At 31.8% G+C, this 20,494-nt stretch overlaps 2 protein-coding genes across 10 annotated transcripts in view; one reads left to right on the top strand and one right to left on the bottom strand.

Annotated features, from left to right (window-relative positions):
- The window catches only part of LOC127735984 (V-type proton ATPase subunit B), a 33,442-nt gene extending 31,560 nt beyond the window's left edge, over positions 1–1,882 (bottom strand). Inside the window, exon 1 of the mRNA XM_052246479.1 lies at positions 1,715–1,882. Within this exon, the coding sequence (XP_052102439.1) occupies positions 1,715–1,826 (112 nt within the window). The 5' untranslated portion in view covers positions 1,827–1,882. The remainder of the gene's footprint in view (positions 1–1,714) is intronic.
- Positions 1,883–5,575: 3,693 nt separating this feature from the next.
- The window catches only part of LOC127735974 (microtubule-associated protein futsch-like), a 40,943-nt gene continuing 26,024 nt past the window's right edge, over positions 5,576–20,494 (top strand). For 5 of the 9 annotated variants that reach the window (XM_052246453.1, XM_052246452.1, XM_052246449.1 and 2 more), the window contains exons 1-6: positions 5,583–5,661; positions 9,117–9,269; positions 10,326–10,449; positions 10,754–13,643; positions 14,811–14,903; positions 17,643–17,681. In XM_052246453.1, the coding sequence (XP_052102413.1) occupies positions 5,650–5,661; positions 9,117–9,269; positions 10,326–10,449; positions 10,754–13,643; positions 14,811–14,903; positions 17,643–17,681 (3,311 nt within the window). In that variant the 5' untranslated portion in view covers positions 5,583–5,649. Of the gene's footprint in view, positions 5,662–5,785; positions 5,892–9,116; positions 9,270–10,325; positions 10,450–10,753; positions 13,644–14,810; positions 14,904–17,642; positions 17,682–20,494 lie in introns of those variants that run through there. The other 4 variants (XM_052246447.1, XM_052246454.1, XM_052246455.1 and 1 more) reach the window with 4 other exon arrangements.

Here is a 20,494-nt window from a genome sequence, read left to right as displayed (position 1 = left end):
TAGGGGCCAGCTGAAGGACGCCTCCGGGTGCGGGAATTTCTCGCTGCATTGCAGACCTGTTGGTGGCCTTCTGCTGTTGTCTGTTCTGTGGTCGGGTTGTTGTCTCTTTGACACATTCCCCATTTCCGTTCTCAATTTTATGGTTGATCAACCTGGACGAAAATCAGGCCATTGGTTTTCTATTTTGTTTTAGATTTTGTAATTTTGTAATGTCGGGGCCTGTTTTAGCTTATTATACATGTAAGGTACTCAGGATTCATTTATTTTCGTAGGTACCAATTTTCTATGATTGAGGAAAAATTGTATATTTGTGGAAACTTGATTTCGTGGTTTTGCCAAAGTCTGCATACAAGCCTATAGATAATTGGCACTTTGTTGAACACCTTATTTTGTGGTTGAACCTATTCACCAAAATTGATTTCCCACGAATATTATTGAATCCACAGTATTGGTTTTGATCATTGTTGAAGGCTGCATGGAGACCAGTCTGTGTCCAAGTGTCTGTCTGACATTGGTTCTGCTAGTCATGCCAACCATATATACTGTATATATGACCAATAAGATTTTGTCTGACTAAAATAATTTTTTTTATGACTTATTTATTCTACTCCCTTCTATTTCGATGATTAGCAAATGGATTTATGTCACAGCTTTGAATTGTAAATAATTTGTTGGATTGTATATTCATCTCTTTTCTGCCTCTTGCCCTTTTCAATTCCCTAAATGTTACTTAACACAACCTTTCTAATTTACTAATATTTTGCTACTGCCATCTTGATCAAAAACGGATGTACAGTGTAAAATACAACTGCCAGTGAAACCAGAATTTCAGGACTCATGCAAGCAATGGAATCACCTTATCCGGTTTTAGTCACTACTATTGCAGTATGATGAAAAATGGTGATTGCACAATTAGTCAATTAAAAAGAAATTAACAATTGTAAAGTATTTTTAAGGAATATCTATTGAATAAAGGTGGTGGAATTCAGATAAATATATAATTAAACAAATGTTGTACAACTGTGAGCTTCGGCATCACAAGTTTTCCTAGAAACTGTCCTTGTGCTGGATGATACATCACCAGACAATCCGATCGATACAAACAAATGATTTGGCGCCAGTCGGTCTGACATGAATTTTCTTTTTCAAGGCTGTTGGTTTTCTGACGTTTGGCACACACTGGGTGACCTATAGTTGATTAAATCAATGTCATTTGAACTCTGGTGGCAATATTTATATCACAACTCCTCGCTTTTATATTATGTGACCAATGTATGCCTTATTTTATGAATACACCTTATCGCTATTTGTCCGCCATTACTGGACATCACACAAGTTCCCGTAAATTTTTGACGTCATAATAGAAAATATCTGACGCCACAATGGAAAAGTGATTGTTGTATGACGTCAAAAGTTCGAGTGGGACTGATTCTCGGGTCAAGCGGGATTAGCGATAAGGTGTATTTATGGTTTCATGTTGGAGATAATTGTTCTTTGTTAGATGACAATTTGACTTTTGAAGGTTAACATGATAATAAATTATTCACATGTCAGCTAATTCGCGGGTGTCCTCTAGTACTCTAACTGTTCAAAAAATGTCCTCTCTCTATAGTATACAATTTCATATGACAGATAAAAATTATGCCGGTTACATGTTGAATATAGAATCCAGAAAGCTAAATTATGAGTGGGTTGTTTTGAATGACATTCTTACTTATCCTAGGCTGTGAGATGTAGTCTCTTGTAACTGCAAGTTGGTTTATCTTTCGTGCAGCAACATCATTTAATGGTCCATTGAAAGAACTCATGTCAATAGTTTTCGCCATGTTGACCACTATTTTCAACGGTCATGTGATATCACGAGGAAGTGCTCATCGATCCTTAGTCAGATCAAGGGTACCATAAAATAAAATAATTTGAAAAATATATTTTATCGCAATAACCACAACTATTGCCTACTTATATTCATGGTCCGACTGTGGAATTATTTATGCTATTACAAAAAAAGACTTAATAGGGACAAAAGGAAATGAATACCCAACGAAATGATTGAATTGAAAAAGGGTACAATGATTAAAACCGGATCTCGAACAATCATTTCCGGATAATTTGACTAATCATTCATTATTACTACTCTAAATTTGAAATTTGAAATTTATGCATTTATGCCTTGAAAATTTTGACCAAAAGAGTTTCTCAAAGTAGTCTATGTTACTTTTTTCTGCAGGCGCTTAGGAATGGATTTGTTGTTTTTTAGTAAAAAAAAATATTTTAACTATAATTTAATATGTTCTTGCTCTTAGTCATATGCTATTACATAAACTGTAGTTAATATATGATTCCCCTCTATCAATGATTCTCTTCATATTATATAAGCTTCAATTTTCTGTTCTGTTGATATGTGCATGATGTTTTTTTTTTCTTCTTCTTTTTGCGTTTTCTACGCTTTAATTTTGTTCATGTTTATGATAATACTATGCATTATGATTTATGAACTAACTGTAAAATATGAATCAGTTATTTGTTATTGATGAAACTAACAAGTTGTAGCATTGTTGGAGGATGTCAATTTATTAATATACTTGAATGATAGGTGACTGGTCGATGGCCAACAAGACAGATGTTTAAGTCAGCCTGGCTTAAATGATCCTCCGCCTTTATTTTAATCTCGATCAGTTCCATAAAAAAAACATACAACATACCAGCCTACAGAAAATGTTCTCCTGACAATATTTATATACGTTTCGGCGGTAAATGTCACCGACAGATTGGAGGTATTCGGTACCAAGTGCACCTTTTAATAGCAGACTTGTTCATGTACTGTTATGAATCACAGTTTATTGTTAAACTCAGCAAGGATGGTGAACCGTTTATATTCCATTTAATTGATAACTTCAACTAGACTTACCGTTATCTTCATGATATTTTTTTCGTTAATAATCAAGAATTCTCTAACTACACTTCCAAAATTTACCCAAAATTAAGGAACTTACTTTAAATAAATCATTGTGTAAATCAAATATAAACAGCACTATAATAACTGCAGTCATGATATTTCAGTTTTACACAGGCTGAAACTGTACACAAAAATTTACATTTTTTTTGTTAATTTTCCTTCTTTTTTGGGCGGTGGTATTCCTTTGGCACTGCCATCTTACGGTGTTTGTATATCCCAACTCGTTCGCTATGCACGTGTCTGTAGTGAAGTTTTTGATTTCAATAAACGTAATGATTCATTAATCTATGTATGATTAGTAAATTATTAAGTCAATGATTTCGTTATCACAAATTATTTTAAACCTTTACTAAATTTTTCAATAGATACAAAGCTAAATTTGGTTTGGAAGTTTGGCTGTACCTGTAGAAAACTTATTACAAACGGGGTAATACAACCTAATTTTTACGGTGATGTTGCCGTTTACCGAGTCCGTAAATATAGAATCATACGATCCGGGTAAACTTATCGATCCTTTGACTTGATAAACTTATTCTACGAGGTTACCATTTTAACACTGTAATTAGAATTTTGAATATTGTTTAGTATCGGTGTACATATTGTTTAGTATCGGTATAAATATTGTTTAGTATCGGTATGAATATTGATTTCGTTATCAGTAAATCAAAACCAAACTATAAAAATTATTGATATTCACATATGTATATTCACGGTCTTACAATCTGTCGATATCTGTATTTTGGCATTGCACAAGGCCATGCTTTTCTCTGATGTGTACTGGTTGATGTTTTAGTCTTTGATACATGATTTTTTGTTATTGGCTTTGAACTAGCTTTCGGTAATTGCGAATATTCTCAAATCTGTATTTGTGTCCTTTCAGTGTATTTTTGTTCGTTTTTTTTTTTGTGCTTTGTGTCGATCTGATGAGTTGAGCCCTTTTCAACTTATTTTTTTAGTTTGTAAAAGTTTTCTTATTCAATTAAATGCTCCTTTGAACAATCTGTTTGCAATTCGTATACTGCCAGCTACTATAATGGCGAAAAACAAAAAGTTTCTGGCCATGCTATAGTCCGACGATAATTTTGTTCATCTTACATGGTCAAAGTTATAAATGTAAGAGTAGTAAAAATTAGTAAAACCAAAGGACACGATTACACACAGAAACAAAACAGGATTTATGTTACACTATTGTTTCAGATTAGGGGAAGGTTTGGTACCATTAAAACGTTTAACTCGCTGCAATTGTTTGCACCAGTCCTAAGTCAGGAATCTGGTGTTCAGTAGTTGTCGTTTGTTGATGTGGTTCATAAGTGTTTCTCGTTTCTCGTTTTTTATATAGATTAGACCGTTGGTTTTCCCGTTTGAATGGTTTTACACTAGTATTTTTGGGGGCCCTTTATAGCTTGCTGTTCGGTGTTGAAGACCGTACTTTGACCTATTATGGTTTTTATTCATAAAATTTTGACTTGGATGGAGAGTTGTCTCATTGTCACTCATATCACATCTTCTTATATCTATTTTAACAAGTTGCGTCAGCACAAGATAAGTACATATATTAAAAAAAGAACCCTTCCAAAGCGTCTACTTTTGACCCCCTAAACAAAATTCTATGGTTTCGTGTTACACAATCTTAAATTTCGAAGCACTATACAAATTTATTACAGAATAATGTCAGAGCAAAATATAGGGACCATATTGAATTAAAAAAAAAAAACAAACGGATGTCGAACAAAATGAAATGACATGAAACAAATAAAGAATTACAAAAAAACATTGAAAACACTGCATACGCACAACTACTTGACACTGTATCCTGGCTTCAGATTAGCACAAAAAAAGGTTGCAGAGTAAAGAAGAGTGATAACGTATACTATCATACTCTCAGGAGGTCATACTCCAACTAACTGATTTACCTTCTTTTAAAATTCAAACTAGTTCACTTATTTATGTGTCTTTTAAGTTTTGGAATGTCGCAATCTCCATGTTAATATAATCTGAATTACTAAGTAAACTAAGCTCACTAGATTATATTAATGAGATACAGGGAATCTGTACAACAGACTGACCGATTGCTTTGAACAGTATACCATCATTAATTAATGTATTTTGCCCAAAAAGCATATGTGATTTTATCGGGATTTCGGGATATTGTGAAATAAGGCCCTGGAAATCGATATTTGGCAAAATAAATCCGGGATTGGACCCGCTCCGACCCCCCCCCCCCCCCATATATATATATATATATAACCAGCAATATTTGTCCTTTTCTAGATTAGGTAATTTTAGTTTCAAACGGGAAACTCTATTTATACATAAGCTGTATTACATTTGGCGTACTGGATTTGATATGGACAGAGAAAAAGAATCAAGTGACTTTAATTTTGAAATAAATTAACTTTTGCCGGAAGAACAACGTGTCTGCTTCCAAGAAAGTTTTTTGTTGACTGGTACCTATAAATATTACAACCAGTTCTTATTTAGACAATTAGGTTTTCTTTAATATAATTCTACGGCAATGAAAATACTAATTATTTAAAAAAAAATATTTTCTGACTAAAAATGATCCATTTTACGAAAAAATAAGGAAAAACTGACTTTCAAATCTCGCGAGATGTAATATGGCGGCTTGGTTTCAAAATTGGGCCAGTCAATAAATGTATATTTAGTATTAACTGAAATTATATAAACCCAGAATGTCCAAACAGGTACAGAGCTACCTATGGTGATAAAAGGCCAATAACAAATACAAAGAATCTTTAATTTATGTTAAATGAATAACATTTCCACCTAAAATTCATCCTTATGCTGACCTGTCTGTTTGTTTACATTTTGACAGTTAAAACATGTTGTAACATGTTGCCCGCCGACGCAAGTAAAATGTCTTACATACCTGGAAAATAAGGTTAATTATTTTAACATGTTTTGATTGTGTTTGGTAAGATCGTTTACTATGACTCATTTTGTATGCTATCACTGGCTATTATTTATAAATTATATGTAGAAAAATATTCCAAACTGACAGAAGAAATTATTTAGAGTAGATAATAAAGTGCCAGTCTTTGTAAGAACCAGGAAATCTACAAGAATTTCAAAACAATACTGAAAAAAAAACCACTGAGTTGACCATTCTATTTTGAAGTAACCCTTGTCCTGAGTTAGAAATGGTAGGTCTTTTGTTTCTGTGCGTCTGGTAATTCGAGAAATCTCTAGATAACTTTTATACGGATTTAGCTCCCCTTAATTGTTAATTTCTAGTGCATTTCAACAAAATTATATCTTGAAATACCAGAACAGGAAAATGAAACGAATGTTATATTCGTGCACCAATATACAATTTGAACTTAAAATCAATGTCAACTTAAGTTGGTGTTTGTTTGTCATGTTTTCACCACTGATTCTTAGGCAGATTGGCACTTAAATAATGAATTGAAGAAATTTATAATCCTTAGCAAAACAAGTGGGCCTGGTGTCCAGGTGAACAATAAAAGTATTTGAATCTTAAAATTTTTAATTCCTAATTTTAATGTACAAACACAGAAAATGTCAGAACAAGCTCAAACACTAATGCTTTAAACATTACTTTTCCAAAATTGTTCACTAGGAGCACAAATATAAAATTTGGTACCCTGGAAAATACATATGTTAGACTTGGATCAACGTCCTGTCTCTAATTGACGTAGATTTCCAAATCGACGTCCAATGTACAGTCAATGTTAAATATTTTTACTTTCTAATAGACGTCCAATAAAATGTCATGTATTACCAAAACCACGTCCGATTAATCGGAGGCTCCTCTCATTGATGTACTATATCCTTTAATCATTAACTCTTTTGAGTTTGATCTTTTTTTATACTTTCTGTATCGTTTTGTCTTAGTGTAAAGCAAGTAACAACGTCGCCCTGTATGTCAGAAACTATTTATGATGATTGCATAAAAATTCACACACAAGACGACGGGCGTATCATGCGCTCATGGCGCAGCTGTTTATTTTTTCATGTTTTAATTAATTTTTTTTGTTATTTCTGTAAAACAAACTTTTTTTCTCTTCATATGTTCATTGATGAGTCAAATTATTTTTTTCCACATTTTCAAGAAACAAACTTTTTTTTCCAAAAAAATCCATAGCCCTCCCTCCCCCCCCCCCAGAATATCAAATGGTTGCTGCCTAAGGAGTGTGCTGCCATGTTGACTTGATGAAATCCTTAAATGTGAGAATAGTGCAATATAATAGAAAATAAAACAATACCTATCTCAGAACTCCATTTTAATGCGATATCATCCAAATTTTGAGCGTAAATGTAACAGAATTACCTTCAGTGTGAGAGTTTTCAGTCATATTATGACTTCATGTTTTGACATGACTTTAATGCATCAAGATTGTTCCTGAAATTTTCTGAAATTTTATTTTATTCTAATTTCATTCATTTTTCCAAGCTCTGATGCATAAATTCTTTCTTTTATGCATAAAAATAGGATTTACAGTTATGTAGTTTAAATTTCAATTTAATCACATCAAAATTGACTACAGTGTTTGCTTTAGTGTTCATAAAGGTTAGGATATGTGTGGATTTATGTGGGAGGTAAATCATGTAAATTGTAACAGCCATTTATATGTTTATATCTGAGTCTGTGCTAAGTATAGATTTATCGAGAATTTTATCATACTGTTGTTTACCATGTTTACTAAGCGAAAGAAGCTGTCATATTAGAATAAAAAAATGATGTTTTCACTTTTGATTATTTAGATGCATTTGCTCCTAATGACCCTAAATCTGTCTCCGAATAACCTTCTGGCATCATAAAAACAATAAATTTTTATTTACGAGCTGAACTGTTTTAAATTTTGACACAAAATTTAAGGGAACTTGTTTGACTTTAAGTAATAGAGAACAAATTTGTATCAAGTGAAAATACGTCTGTGGTGCTTTTGACGAAAATTCAAACATATTGTTTTTATCAAATGAGACTTTCAGTCGAAAAAAATTTAAATACCAATGTTACAATTTTACTATGACATCTATGGAAATATGTATTTTTTATTTGAAATATTTATATTCAAATAATTTTTAACCGGATTTCTGAAGGAAAAATCTTATTGATTTAGAGATGTACAGCGGGCGGGCTGGCGACTGCCAAACATTGTCCAACCGTTCAACCAAAGCTTTTCAAATTTTAATATGTTGTTACTGATGACAAAATGGAGGTCAAGCTCAATATTGAAGATTTTCTCTTTCACCGTTCAGGAGTTATGGTTCTTGAAAGATTGAAAAATGGTCTTTCCAGTCGTGTCCATGCTATAACTCATGAACTGTTCAACCAAAGCTTTTCCAATTTTTATATATTGTTACTGATGACAAAATGGAGGTCAAGTTAAATATTGATGATTGTCACTTTGACCGTTCAGGAGTTATGGTCCTTGTGATATTGAAAAATGCCAGGACACAAATAAATGTTAAATAATCCTGTTTGCTGTCGCTCTGACAGCCTTTTGTATTACCTTTAATAACGAGGGATGATTATGCAGTGTACAGCATATATATGTGGTACAATGTATATGATTTTATTACCCTTTAATGAGTAGGTATATATATATATGGTGGTATGTCTATATGCATAATTATAATAAAAACATATATAATAGAAATTAGTAAAATCAATATTAATCAGCAATTTTTCATTATGACTTCCACTTCAGAAATGTTTATAGATTTTTTCTGTCCCTTCCGTAAACATGTTAAAAAAGAACACAGAATGGATGTCCTCATTATCACAGAAATTTTTCTCATTTTCACATCATCCAAATTTACACATCTTTTTCTTTTACAAACTCTCCAACTTTTATACTAATTGTTCTTTATTATGGGCCAAACCAACTTGGGGCGGGATTGGTTTTGGTGGAATGACTTGATACCATGTAGAATCATCAACAAATATATGAAGTAGTTTCAGATAAAAAATATCTAAAAAAAAACAACATTGGAATGTTTTTCATTTGCACTTTTTACATTTGTTCACTTAATTTCTCTTGTTTAATTAGGAGAATATTGCAGAAAATAATACAGAAAATTTTTAAGTGGCAGTTGTATGTAATATTTATTAAAATTTATGACATCACCTATTCATTGTTACTTGACCTTTTCATTATTTTTACTTTGGCAGGTCTGGTTTCTTTTACCTGAACAGGAAACATTGGAAGATGATTTAACAACTGGATCTGGGGCTATTTTATTCTCACATCAATTACAAGAAAGCATGTCTGATAGCAGTCCACAAAATAGTCAAGTTGTTCCAAGGCTAGACTTGAATAATCAAGTAGGTTCCATATTTTTGAAATTTAAGAAGTATTTTTGATAAATTGTGTTTTATTGTTCCTCTACAATATTAGGAGCATCGATGTGGGAAATCCTAGGCTCGATTTAATATTAAAAGAACTCTCATGCTAACATTTGTATGAAAAGATAGTGTAGCCAATATGTCATTCAAGTTAGAAATTCAAAAAGAATCTGTGTTTTTCCTAGAGGGTTTATGCATGGTGGTGACCCCAACATTGATTATCAAGTTAACGTTTTTTTATCTGAAGGTTAACTAAATATCTGTTGATAACAATAGTATTAACATATATTTTCTTAAAGGGGCATTAGCTATGAGGTATAAAAAAAATTAAAATATGATTTTTTTTGGTTGAATCATTAATGAAAGTGAAATAGCGAAATAATAATTCGTTTTTGGCAGCCAGTTTAGTTCAATTTTGTCAAAATAAGCTAAGAAACATCACTGACGAATTATTCATTTGCAAGTGAATAATTCGACCTCATTGAATCTGTATTCATGTGACCTTCAATTTAACCCATTATCTAGAGATTTGTTACGCATGTATAAGTTTTGTTCAGCTATTAAAAAAGGAAAAGAATGTCAATATTGAAAGTGAAACAAGGATGAACCATTTCGTTGACTGGTTTGATCCACAAAAAATCGTTTTTATACAGGTAAAAACGATGATTAACTTAATTTTTTAACCTACAACATGAAATCAAACAGACCTAGAAAAGTCCAATTGCACGAGGTCGCTATTTATTTATATTTATGTTTACCGGTATGTGACAGTCGGCAATCATCTCAATGGTTAATTAGATGGCGTCTAGACTAAAATACACACGAAATACTGGTATATATTATTGAGTCCGTGCATTGTTAATTGTTTATTTCAGACTTATTGTAATTTGGATATATGTTTTAGTATGTTATAAATCAAATATGAGAATTTGAGTTAAATCGGTGAACATGAATTTGACAGCTAATGCCGTATTAAGATATATCTGTCATGTCTGTCATGCCTAATTAAAATTTATCCATTATTATTTTTTTTAGACACATTCTCCAAGTGATAGTAGAGAGTCTACACAAAATGACATCTCCTCTCCATCCCTGCACAGAGGATTTTCTTCTGATGATAATTCTGGTTGGAAATCTGAAACCACAGAAACTTCAGAAGGTAATTTTACTTGTTCATATTTTGTTCTGGGCCTAAATTTTCTGATTCTATTTAACAAATGTATGTTGATTTGTGATATAAACCTTGAGACTCAGTATTGCTAAGTTTTGAAAAAAGATGGATAATTTTACAAATGAAACCGTATGTGAACAGTAAATCAGGGAGACATTTAGGGTGTGCAATCTTGTTTTTTATATTTAGATCAACAGTACAATTCAAATTTACAATTTGATATATGTTCTTCAAAGAATTTGAAAATGTACATTTCATTATAAACATTTGTATATATATGATGTAATTATAGGAAACTTGAGTTTGTCTCAGTACCCATTAGATGATCCATCATGTGGTGAGGAGTCTCCTCAAGATAATAATAGTCTTCATGAGGAAGCTTTGACAACAGCAATTACAGAGGTTTCCAAAGATTTTATTTCTGGTAATTTTTCTCCTGGAAAATATCCACCGATAGAAAGTGACAGTTCTGATGGGGATCATCATTTAGATGGACATACTGGAGCAGTTTATGCCAGATATCCAGAATCAGCTACAGGAATGTCAGATTGTGAATGGAATCCCTACGGCACAGATAATGATAACGAGACACCAAGATCTTCGGCTAGTGATTCAGAGTTCAGGAATATTCAGTCTTTTACAGCAACAAGCTCAATGAGACAGAGAGACCCTGAGATAAGGATACCAACAGCTTCTATGAATAATGGAGAATTAAACAGAATGATTTCAAACCCTACGGTAACAAGGGATTTTGTTAGGATACCAACTGATACAGTAAATGAAGATAGAATGAAGGATGCAAATGCTGGAGATATCAAAAGAGATTTTATGAGGATATCAATTGATAAAGAAGGTATACCCACTGTGACTTCATTGGAAGGGAGACAATTCAATAGAAATGAAAATCCTTCTACCTCTGATAAAAGAGAACATGCACCATATAGACCAGCTGGTATTTCCAAATCAGATGGAGAGCAAAGTCAAACAAATAAAGAGACATCTAATATCCTCCCTGCTTCACGTAGACTTGCAGCTGATATAGTGAAAGATTCCTATGCAATGTATTCACCAGAAAAAGAATTTGATGCAAGAACTTCTGAAAAGACAGAGAAGACATCTACAACAACTAGTACCTTACTAGGATCAGGTGACAGGACATCCCAGCTAACAACTAACCAGTATATACCAGGCAGTCATAGAGAATTGTATGGTACACAATCTTACAACCAGCTCTCTCGAAATAGTGAATTAATGCCAAAAGTATCTACCTCAGAAATAAAAGGAAATGTTTTATCGGGTAGTTCCAGCACTACAATTGTTCCTGATAGTCTTCATACACAGGACACAGTAGAAACAGAGGTATCTGGCAGCATTTCTTCAGTTGACATTGCAAGGAGAGAAAGTGCCAGTAAATATGATTCTTCGAGTTCTTCGAAACCTTCTGAGGCTCCTTATGTGCCTGTTGGTGATAGAGCCAAACTTTTAGGACTACCTGAGGATTTCTTGGATCAGCCCAAACCTTCTGCATCTACTGATTTTGCTGTGCCAAGGATTACAGACCTCCCTTTGCTATCTCGAGTTCAGATTCCAGAGAAGGATACAGATTTTCCTAGCAACTCAAAACAAGAAAGCATGTCAAAAAGAGTTTCTAAACTTTTGGAGGAAGCAAGTAACTTAGGAACTACTCTTCATCATCATCTATACAGCAGAGAAGCACTGGGACTTGAAGGTGATAGAGAACCTACTGTTCTGAGATCTTACTCCCCCTTAAGAAAAAGTGACAATTTTGTACAAAAGTCAGCTGAAAGGTGTGTTACTCCAGCATCTGCTCTTCTCACCAAATCTGGTGAGCAGAGTATAAGGTCTTCTCTAGGTGACGAGGTTGCTAAATTAATGATTAAAAGTAATGATGGAACAGTAAATGATTTAACAAATGTTCCATCAAGCTCATCTTATGTTCCTTTGAAAACCCAGAGCATTCAATCAAGTGAGACCATGAGTGTAATAAGTGCACAGACTTATCCATCGCTTGCTACTGCTGCTGTAGGAGGTGGACCTGGCTCCACTGATAGTCAAGAATCCTCAGATTCCTTAAGTCAGAGAGTTAAGAAAATCTTATCTGACACTGCTTATGCGGATAGAAATAGGCAGAGTACGGCTGCACCAGGTGGTTCAGAAGCAACCAATTTTGACTACTCCCGGCTTCAAAGAGATCTACAAGAAATTCAGAGCAACTTAGATCCTGGAATTGATTACAATATGAGGATTTCAAATCCTTCTCCAGACTTTTCAAAAGCAAGTGATAAATCTACTGAAAGTTCTAAAGCCCATAAACTTCTATGGGACCATGGGGCTGATTTAGGATATGATGATAGTTTATCAGGGAGATTTTTTGGGACAATGAAAACTGACACAGAAACAGAATGTGACAGTACATACTCTGGAAAGGGCTATAATGGGTTGTCAGATACATTAGAACTTGTTAACAAACCTCAAAAGGACACTGCAGAAGTTGTGTCAGATCAAGTTGAGTCCGACTTTGAAGACAGATCTTTGAAGGTCGCTCCAGATGTGGAAGAGATTATTCGTAGGTATCAAACAGAGAAACCAGATAAGTTAATGGATTCAGGAGATAGCTCTGGTTTAGCATCAAAAGTAATGAAAATACTATCACAGGAACCTCCTAGAAAACAGGCAATCAGTATTTTAGAATCTGCAAAACAGGAAGAGCAAGAAATGATAAAAAATATGGCTGATAAGCCAAAGCTAGATACAAGCTATGATAGTAGTCAAGATTCAACAAACAGCAGCTTTGTCATTCAAGACAAAGATGTAAGAAAGCAGCTAGAATGGTCTCAAATGAGTGGAATTGACAAATCGATAAATAATTCTTATCTAAGTGGACTTAAAACACAACCATTCAGTGCTCTCGGTAATGCAAAAACATTCTTATCTACTCAACTTGCCAAGAATGCAGATCGGACGTTTAACCATAGCATTGACATAAAGACACCTTACAGACATGTACTTGACTGTTATCCTGTTTATGGTGTAGAGCGTACCCGGGGAGCTGCAGAGGTGGACCAGTTTGGTAGGACAGAGCCTGATGGGGTAAAGGAAGCATGGGCTGATGATGCCTCTAGTCAGGATGTTCCAGCAGACTTACTTTTTGGTGCAACAAGGTAATTTAAATACATAGCATTTCCTTTTTCTAATAATTAATATACATTTAGGACACACATGATCAGCAGTGTTCTAGCTAGGATTTAAGGGCAGAGGGACACAGTTTTAAGATGAAGGGCATGTTAAAACAGTTTCTTGTTGGTTAAGGGACAACTTGATTATTTTAATAGATAACAAGTTTAAATGATTGTATAAATGAATGTATTTTATGCAGCTATATAGTATTTTGCTATTGTAAAAAAAAGACCATTTATAGTTAAAAAAAATTTTTTGCATTGACAAGTATTTATTTTCCTTCAGAAAAAAAGTTGCATATAGTAGGATTGTAAGAGCAAAAGGGTGTACAGAAAGGGCAAAAGGGGGGGGGGGGGGGGGGGGATGCGACCTATGTTTTGTGCTAGCTAGGACACTGAAATGATTTATGTTAGAGTGATTTAAGATTATTATGAATGATATTTTTTTTATAATAAATTCATTAGAAATAAACATTACAAGATCATGAACATTGTTAAAAATGCTAAAGTTTGTGACGTACAGTTGTTACAGAAATATGCACGTGCAAGAAAAATATATTTTTTAATGAGAAGAGTGCAACATTCTCCATAATAATTGCAGATCCCCAAAAATATTTTTGATTGGCAAAAAGATGTGCTTTTCTTAATAATTAATTATATGGGATATCATGCCTTCTGAAATGCTTGTTTTTCTTTTTGTATTATTTTGTTTTCAATTTTAAGCATAAAGGAAAATGTTACATTGAAGATAAATTTCTGTGAATAAATTACCCCAAATGTACAGAATGTAATAGAACCTTCAATAAACCATATCATCTAATGTGTACTCAGTCTGTAACTGCTAAGACTAAGAATCATACCCCCTGATGTACATATTTGAATGAAACTTTCCATATTTGATTTAGCCTTTTAACATGTAATTGTTCTAACTTTTGCAAAAATGAAAAAACCATTGTAATTAATTCTAATATGTCTTGTAATACTGTGAACAAATTTATGGAGGTCTATGCAAAGCAAAAGGAAAAGAACTCAGAAAATAATGTGTTAACAATTGATGAAAAAATATATATATATCTTTGATTGACTGAAATATTTGATTCACAGTATTTTCCATTTTTAATGTCTGCACAGTAACATGTTTCAAACTTTCAGTACTAACACAGCCAATGTGAGACCAGGGTCCCGAGATCATCAACGGACCTATAGTGACCCAAGAGAACTTTCTCCTGAAACAAAAAATGACAGGTAAATATACAATATCATCTGAATAATAGTTAAACCAAATATCTATATCATAATTTGAAATAGAATGTCTTTTGCTCCAATAACCATACCATAAGTTAACTGTTGTCTATACATTTTACTGCAGCTTTTTCAAAAGGCAATACATTGTTTCAGAAAAAAATTATTTTGCCTTTATACCCTCTTTTTTGTGCAATATAATAGGAACAATAGATATATTTTTTTTTTTTGGTCAGATTGTAAGAGTATTTCCAGGAATATGTATTGTATACTAAGATGAGGGAGGGTTATGACTAGGGACTTTATACTTTTTCTTTACATTTACACACAAACATCTATTCTATACACTTTGTTATTTTAGAATCACTCTGTCCTATCATCCATTAGGAATTTTGTAACTTTAAGTCTTTTTGTGCCAGTCTGCCTAAGAATCAGGCAGTGGTGAAAACATGACAAACAAAAACCCACTCAAGTTGACATTAACTAATGTTCAAAATGAATAATGGTGCACAAATATAACATTCGTTTCCTTTTCCTGTTCTGGTAATTCAAGATATAATTTTGTTGAAATGCACTAGAAATTAACAATTAAGGGGAGATAATTCCGTAATTTGCTATCATTCTAACCAAAAGTTATCAAGAGATTTCTTGAATTACCAGACACGCAGAAATGAAAGACGTACTATTTCTAACTCAGGATGAGGGTAACTTCAAAATAGGATGGTTAGGTTGGTGGGTTTTTTTCAGCCATATTTTGATTATTTTCAAAATTGCCTGATTCTTACAAAGACTGGCACTTAAATCATTCAATAGATTTCATTGAAACTTCACATTAGAAGTTTTTGCACTGTAAAAAAATGTGCATGAGCTAAAATTATACAAGTTAGACACGTTGAATGGGAGATAATTACATTTATATATATTGGATTCTTCGTATGTTATTGACCTGTACTTGCAAGTTCGCCAAAACATGAGATGGTTTTTAGTGAAACTTCAAATTAGGATTCTAGTACACTAAAGGAAGATGTATTTGTGTAAATTATTGTAGTTGATATCACAAGGGAGATAACTGAATTTACAGATTTGTATAATTCATCAAATAATATTGACGTTCAAAGAATAATATCTCCTTATCCCAGTGCATATATAATTTTACATAAAGATAGGTCACCATTTTGTTGACTTGCTCACAGACAGTTCCTCTAATTCATTCTGTATTCTCATATAAACAAAAACTCAATCAACCAATAGCATTTGTAATTCCTACTGAACTTTTTTGTGGAAAGTATGGAAATCTATTTAGATTAAGTTACAGTAACAGTTTAATATTCTTATTAAGCTTTATTTATAATTTATAACTTGTAGCCTAACTATAGGATATATTGTACCTAAAACTAACCAGATAAAAATCTGCGTCATAGCCAAACTATTGAATATATTGTACCTTAAACTAACCAGATAAAAATCTGCGTCATAGCCAAACTATTGAATATATTGTACCTTAAACTAACCAGATAAAAATCTGCGTCATAGCCAAACTATTAAATATATTGTACCTAAAACTAACCAGATAAAAATCTGCATCATAGCCAAACTATTGAATATATTGTACCTTAAACTAACCAGATAAAAATCTGCGTCATAGCCAAACTATTGAATATATTGTACCTTAGACTAACCAGATAAAAATCTGCGTCATAGCCAAACTATTGAATATATTGTACCTATAACTAACCAGATAAAAATCTGCATCATAGCCAAACTATTGAATATATTGTATCTAAAACTAACCAGATAAAAATCTGCATATTAATTGGTTAAAGTAGAAAGTTAACCTGTCAGATTTTGCTGTTTTACTGGGTAAAATGTATCAAAGGGCTGTAAAATATTAGAATTTATATTTTAGAAATAATTGAAATATTTAGAATATTTATATCACAGTTTCAATGTTATTTATAAGTTGATAAACTGATAGTCTACATGTATATGCATAAAGATTGTATCTGGGTTGCAAACTTGCAATTCAGTTTGCATTTAAAAGTGAAAGTTGTAGGCATGCATTTCAGAGTTTACTGTTTTTATAAATTTAAAATTAATAAACTTAACAATTGTGTTTAATAATTACTTAAACTACATTTTTCATTCCTCATTGTACAGTAAATTAACAATCACTTAATTTATAAACTAATTAAATTTACTTGCGAAATTATGTTTTTGAATTTCATTAAGATTTGATTACATTCCATCAAAATAACAGATACTTGTATGGTTGTTACTATGAAAAAGGGGATTTGGGGATATATGTCAATGTGATAAACCAAAAACAAATAAATAAAAAGAGAACAAATAAGCTTTTACATTCGACACTGGACAGGCCATCAGTAATTATACTTGTGTTATATTACTGGTGTATTATTGGTAGAAGAAAATTGGTTAACATATATATGATCTTGGTCATAAATTGATGAAAAGATCAAGCAAGTATTCCAAAGTATTGCTTTCTTCCATCACTGCATGTAATTCAATAGGCATGCATAAAGTACATTAAATATCATACATAATTATTGAAATTGATCATTAATAAATAAATATATGCAGTGCACAAAAGATATATTCAATGCCCATAGAAGAGACTGTTTCATTCATAAAACCAACGTTTTAAAATTTTCTTTACTTTTAATCTAAATGCTTTCTGTTAATTACACATTGGTACATTTTGAATCATTTACTTTATTAATGTAGTGCTACTGTCATGACTGTGGATGTTGCTACGGAAACTGAGTAAGTGACCTCAGTGTCATGGTATTAAGGGTCACTCACATCAAATATTGTGTGTTGTTAACATATACATGTATTAACTATTTGTGATAATAGAACACACAGAGCATCCTCTGCACCCCTCACATGTTTGTAATACAGATCTAACATTGGAAAATATGGAAAGATCAAATATTTTAGATTGAAAACGCTTCAACCTTACACATATTTTCATGCAATTAGTTATTATTTTATTCCAATTTTACACTGGACATTAAGCAACCAACAATCTATCAATACAATTTCAAAATGATTACAACAGTTTCATTTCTAAACAAAATTACTCATACACAACATTGAAACTCTGATACCTTTATAGGTAAACTCAGAGTTTCATTAATTGGCAATTTTGAAATCAGCAGCTATAAGTTTTCTTTTATAGTCTGAATTAAAGGTAAAAGGTCTAACCAGTTGCAAAAAATATATGTAATGTTAGAGTGTTTGCACTCATAACTTGATGTGACAATCATTTGGAATGTTTACACATAAGTTACATGTTTCCCAAAGTTGACAAGTCATTTTAAATCAGTCTAAGAGTTTATTACTCTTGTTGTTACTGTATTTTCATTCGTAAATTTCCATGTGAATATTTTAGTAAGTGAATGCATAATATACTGCATTCTCCATTAAAAGATGAAAATTTTGCTTACAGATAAAAAACTTGCAATTAGGAAGAATATTCTGATTTTAAGTTGAAAATTCTGCTTTAAAGATTAAATTTCTGCATTGAGCATGTTGAGGATGAAACTTCATAATTCTGCCTAAAAGATGAAAGTCTGAAATAAGAACTTAAAAGTGATAACATTTTTGTTTTCTACAAAGACTTAAAAAGACATCTGCATAATGTACTGCATTCTCCATTAAAGATGAAAATTCTGCTTGCATACAAAAAATTTGCAATTAGGAATAAAATTCTGATTTAAAGTGGAAAAATATGCATTTAATATGAAAATTCTGCATTAAAGATAAAAATTTCTGCATTAAGGATGGAAACTCTGCATGATTTAACATTCTGCATCAAAGATTAAAGTTCCGCATCGAAGATTAAAATTCTGCATCAAAGATTAAAATTCTGCATCAAAGATTAAAATTCTGCATTAAAGATGAAAATTCTGCCTAAAAGATCAAAGTTTGAAATAAGATCTAAAAAGTAATAACATCAACTTTATGTTTTCTACAAATTAAAGACTTAAAAAGAAAAATGTTCAATGTGAAGTCACAAAAATAGAAACATGACTCTCTATTTCAGACCTTGACCTTAAAATTTTCTGTGTATTTAAAAGAAATTAAAGATCCCAGCTTTTACATTTATAGAATATTTAATTTTGTCATACATTTATATTAAAAATAACCTATTATCATGAGTGAGCCCTAAGCTTGGTGGGAAACAAAAATACATGTTTGTGCAAGAAAATTGAAAACTACAAATGTTAAATTTAAATGCCTTACTTTAAGTTATCTGAAATTTAAATTGACTTTGGAATCATAATAGAATAATTTATACCAGAATTATCAGTGTAAATGATTTACATTTTTAATGATTTTTGTTGACATATGGACTTATTGAATAGAATATTTTATATGTGTATTTCATGTTTGTGCTTGACTTTGAGGAAAGTGTAATATACAATGTATTGTGATAAAGAAATGAACTTTATATATTGAAATGGATAACTCTCAAAATGGCTTTATAAACAGGTATTTCAATGTTATATTGTTAAATGGGAAATTTTTTGGCTGTAGTCATATTTAGGAGATAACTGTATTGTATTTTAAGCTCTGACGGCATCAATTTGTAATTTGATGGTCGCAAATTAAGTTTACTAGTGACGTGTTAGCGGAAACAGTAAACGGGTATTTGCAACCATCAAATCACAAATTGATGCCGTCGGAGCTTAAAATACAATATTGTTATCTCCATTCTAATGAAACTGACAGAAAACAACATCAAATCATACATTTCAAATCTGTCATACATGGTCTGCACTAGCGCATACGTTTTCACAGCATCAATTGTGAATTGATGCCATGAAAATTGGTGACGTTATCCAATCAAAATGAATGTTACAAACGATGTTGCATAGAATTACCGATAGTTGGTGCATAAGATGAAATTATTAAAATTTAACCTACCAAATTAAAACATTGACTAAAAAGATAAATGCAATATGTTCGATAATCATACTATAATATATTAATATGTAAAGTATGAGATTTTATTTTAGAAAAAAAATGGACAATTGCACACTAATTTATTGCCCCTCTAACTTGATTACCAGATCAATATTGATATAAAAAATGCAAAATACCCATGTCCAAATTTTGCCAACAAATGTGATCAGAAATTTAGTAGATTAATTCTTTCATCTTATTAGCATAACTGTTTTTTTTTTCTTACTAGACTCAGACAACTTATTCAGCTATCAATTCCATTATGAAAAAAAATTAATAAAAATTTTATATTGACAAAGCGCCAACATTTAACCCTTACTTTCTTTTATAAAAACCCTAAAATATATCTACTCTAAAATATCTCTCCTCTAAAATATCTCTACTCTAAAATATCTCTACTCTAAAATATCTCTACTCTAAAATATCTCTTATCTCTACTCTAAAATATCTCTCCTCTAAAATATCTCTACTCTAAAATATCTCTCCTCTAAAATATCTCTCCTCTAAAATATCTCTACTCTAAAATATCTCTCCTCTAAAATATCTCTACTCTAAAATATCTCTTATCTCTACTCTAAAATATCTCTCCTCTAAAATATCTCTAC

Source organism: Mytilus californianus, unplaced genomic scaffold (genome assembly GCF_021869535.1).
Source record: "Mytilus californianus isolate M0D057914Y unplaced genomic scaffold, xbMytCali1.0.p SCAF_3, whole genome shotgun sequence".
In the NCBI taxonomy this organism is placed as follows: Eukaryota; Metazoa; Mollusca; class Bivalvia; order Mytilida; family Mytilidae; genus Mytilus; species Mytilus californianus.
This window is presented reverse-complemented; position numbering and strand designations above follow the sequence as displayed.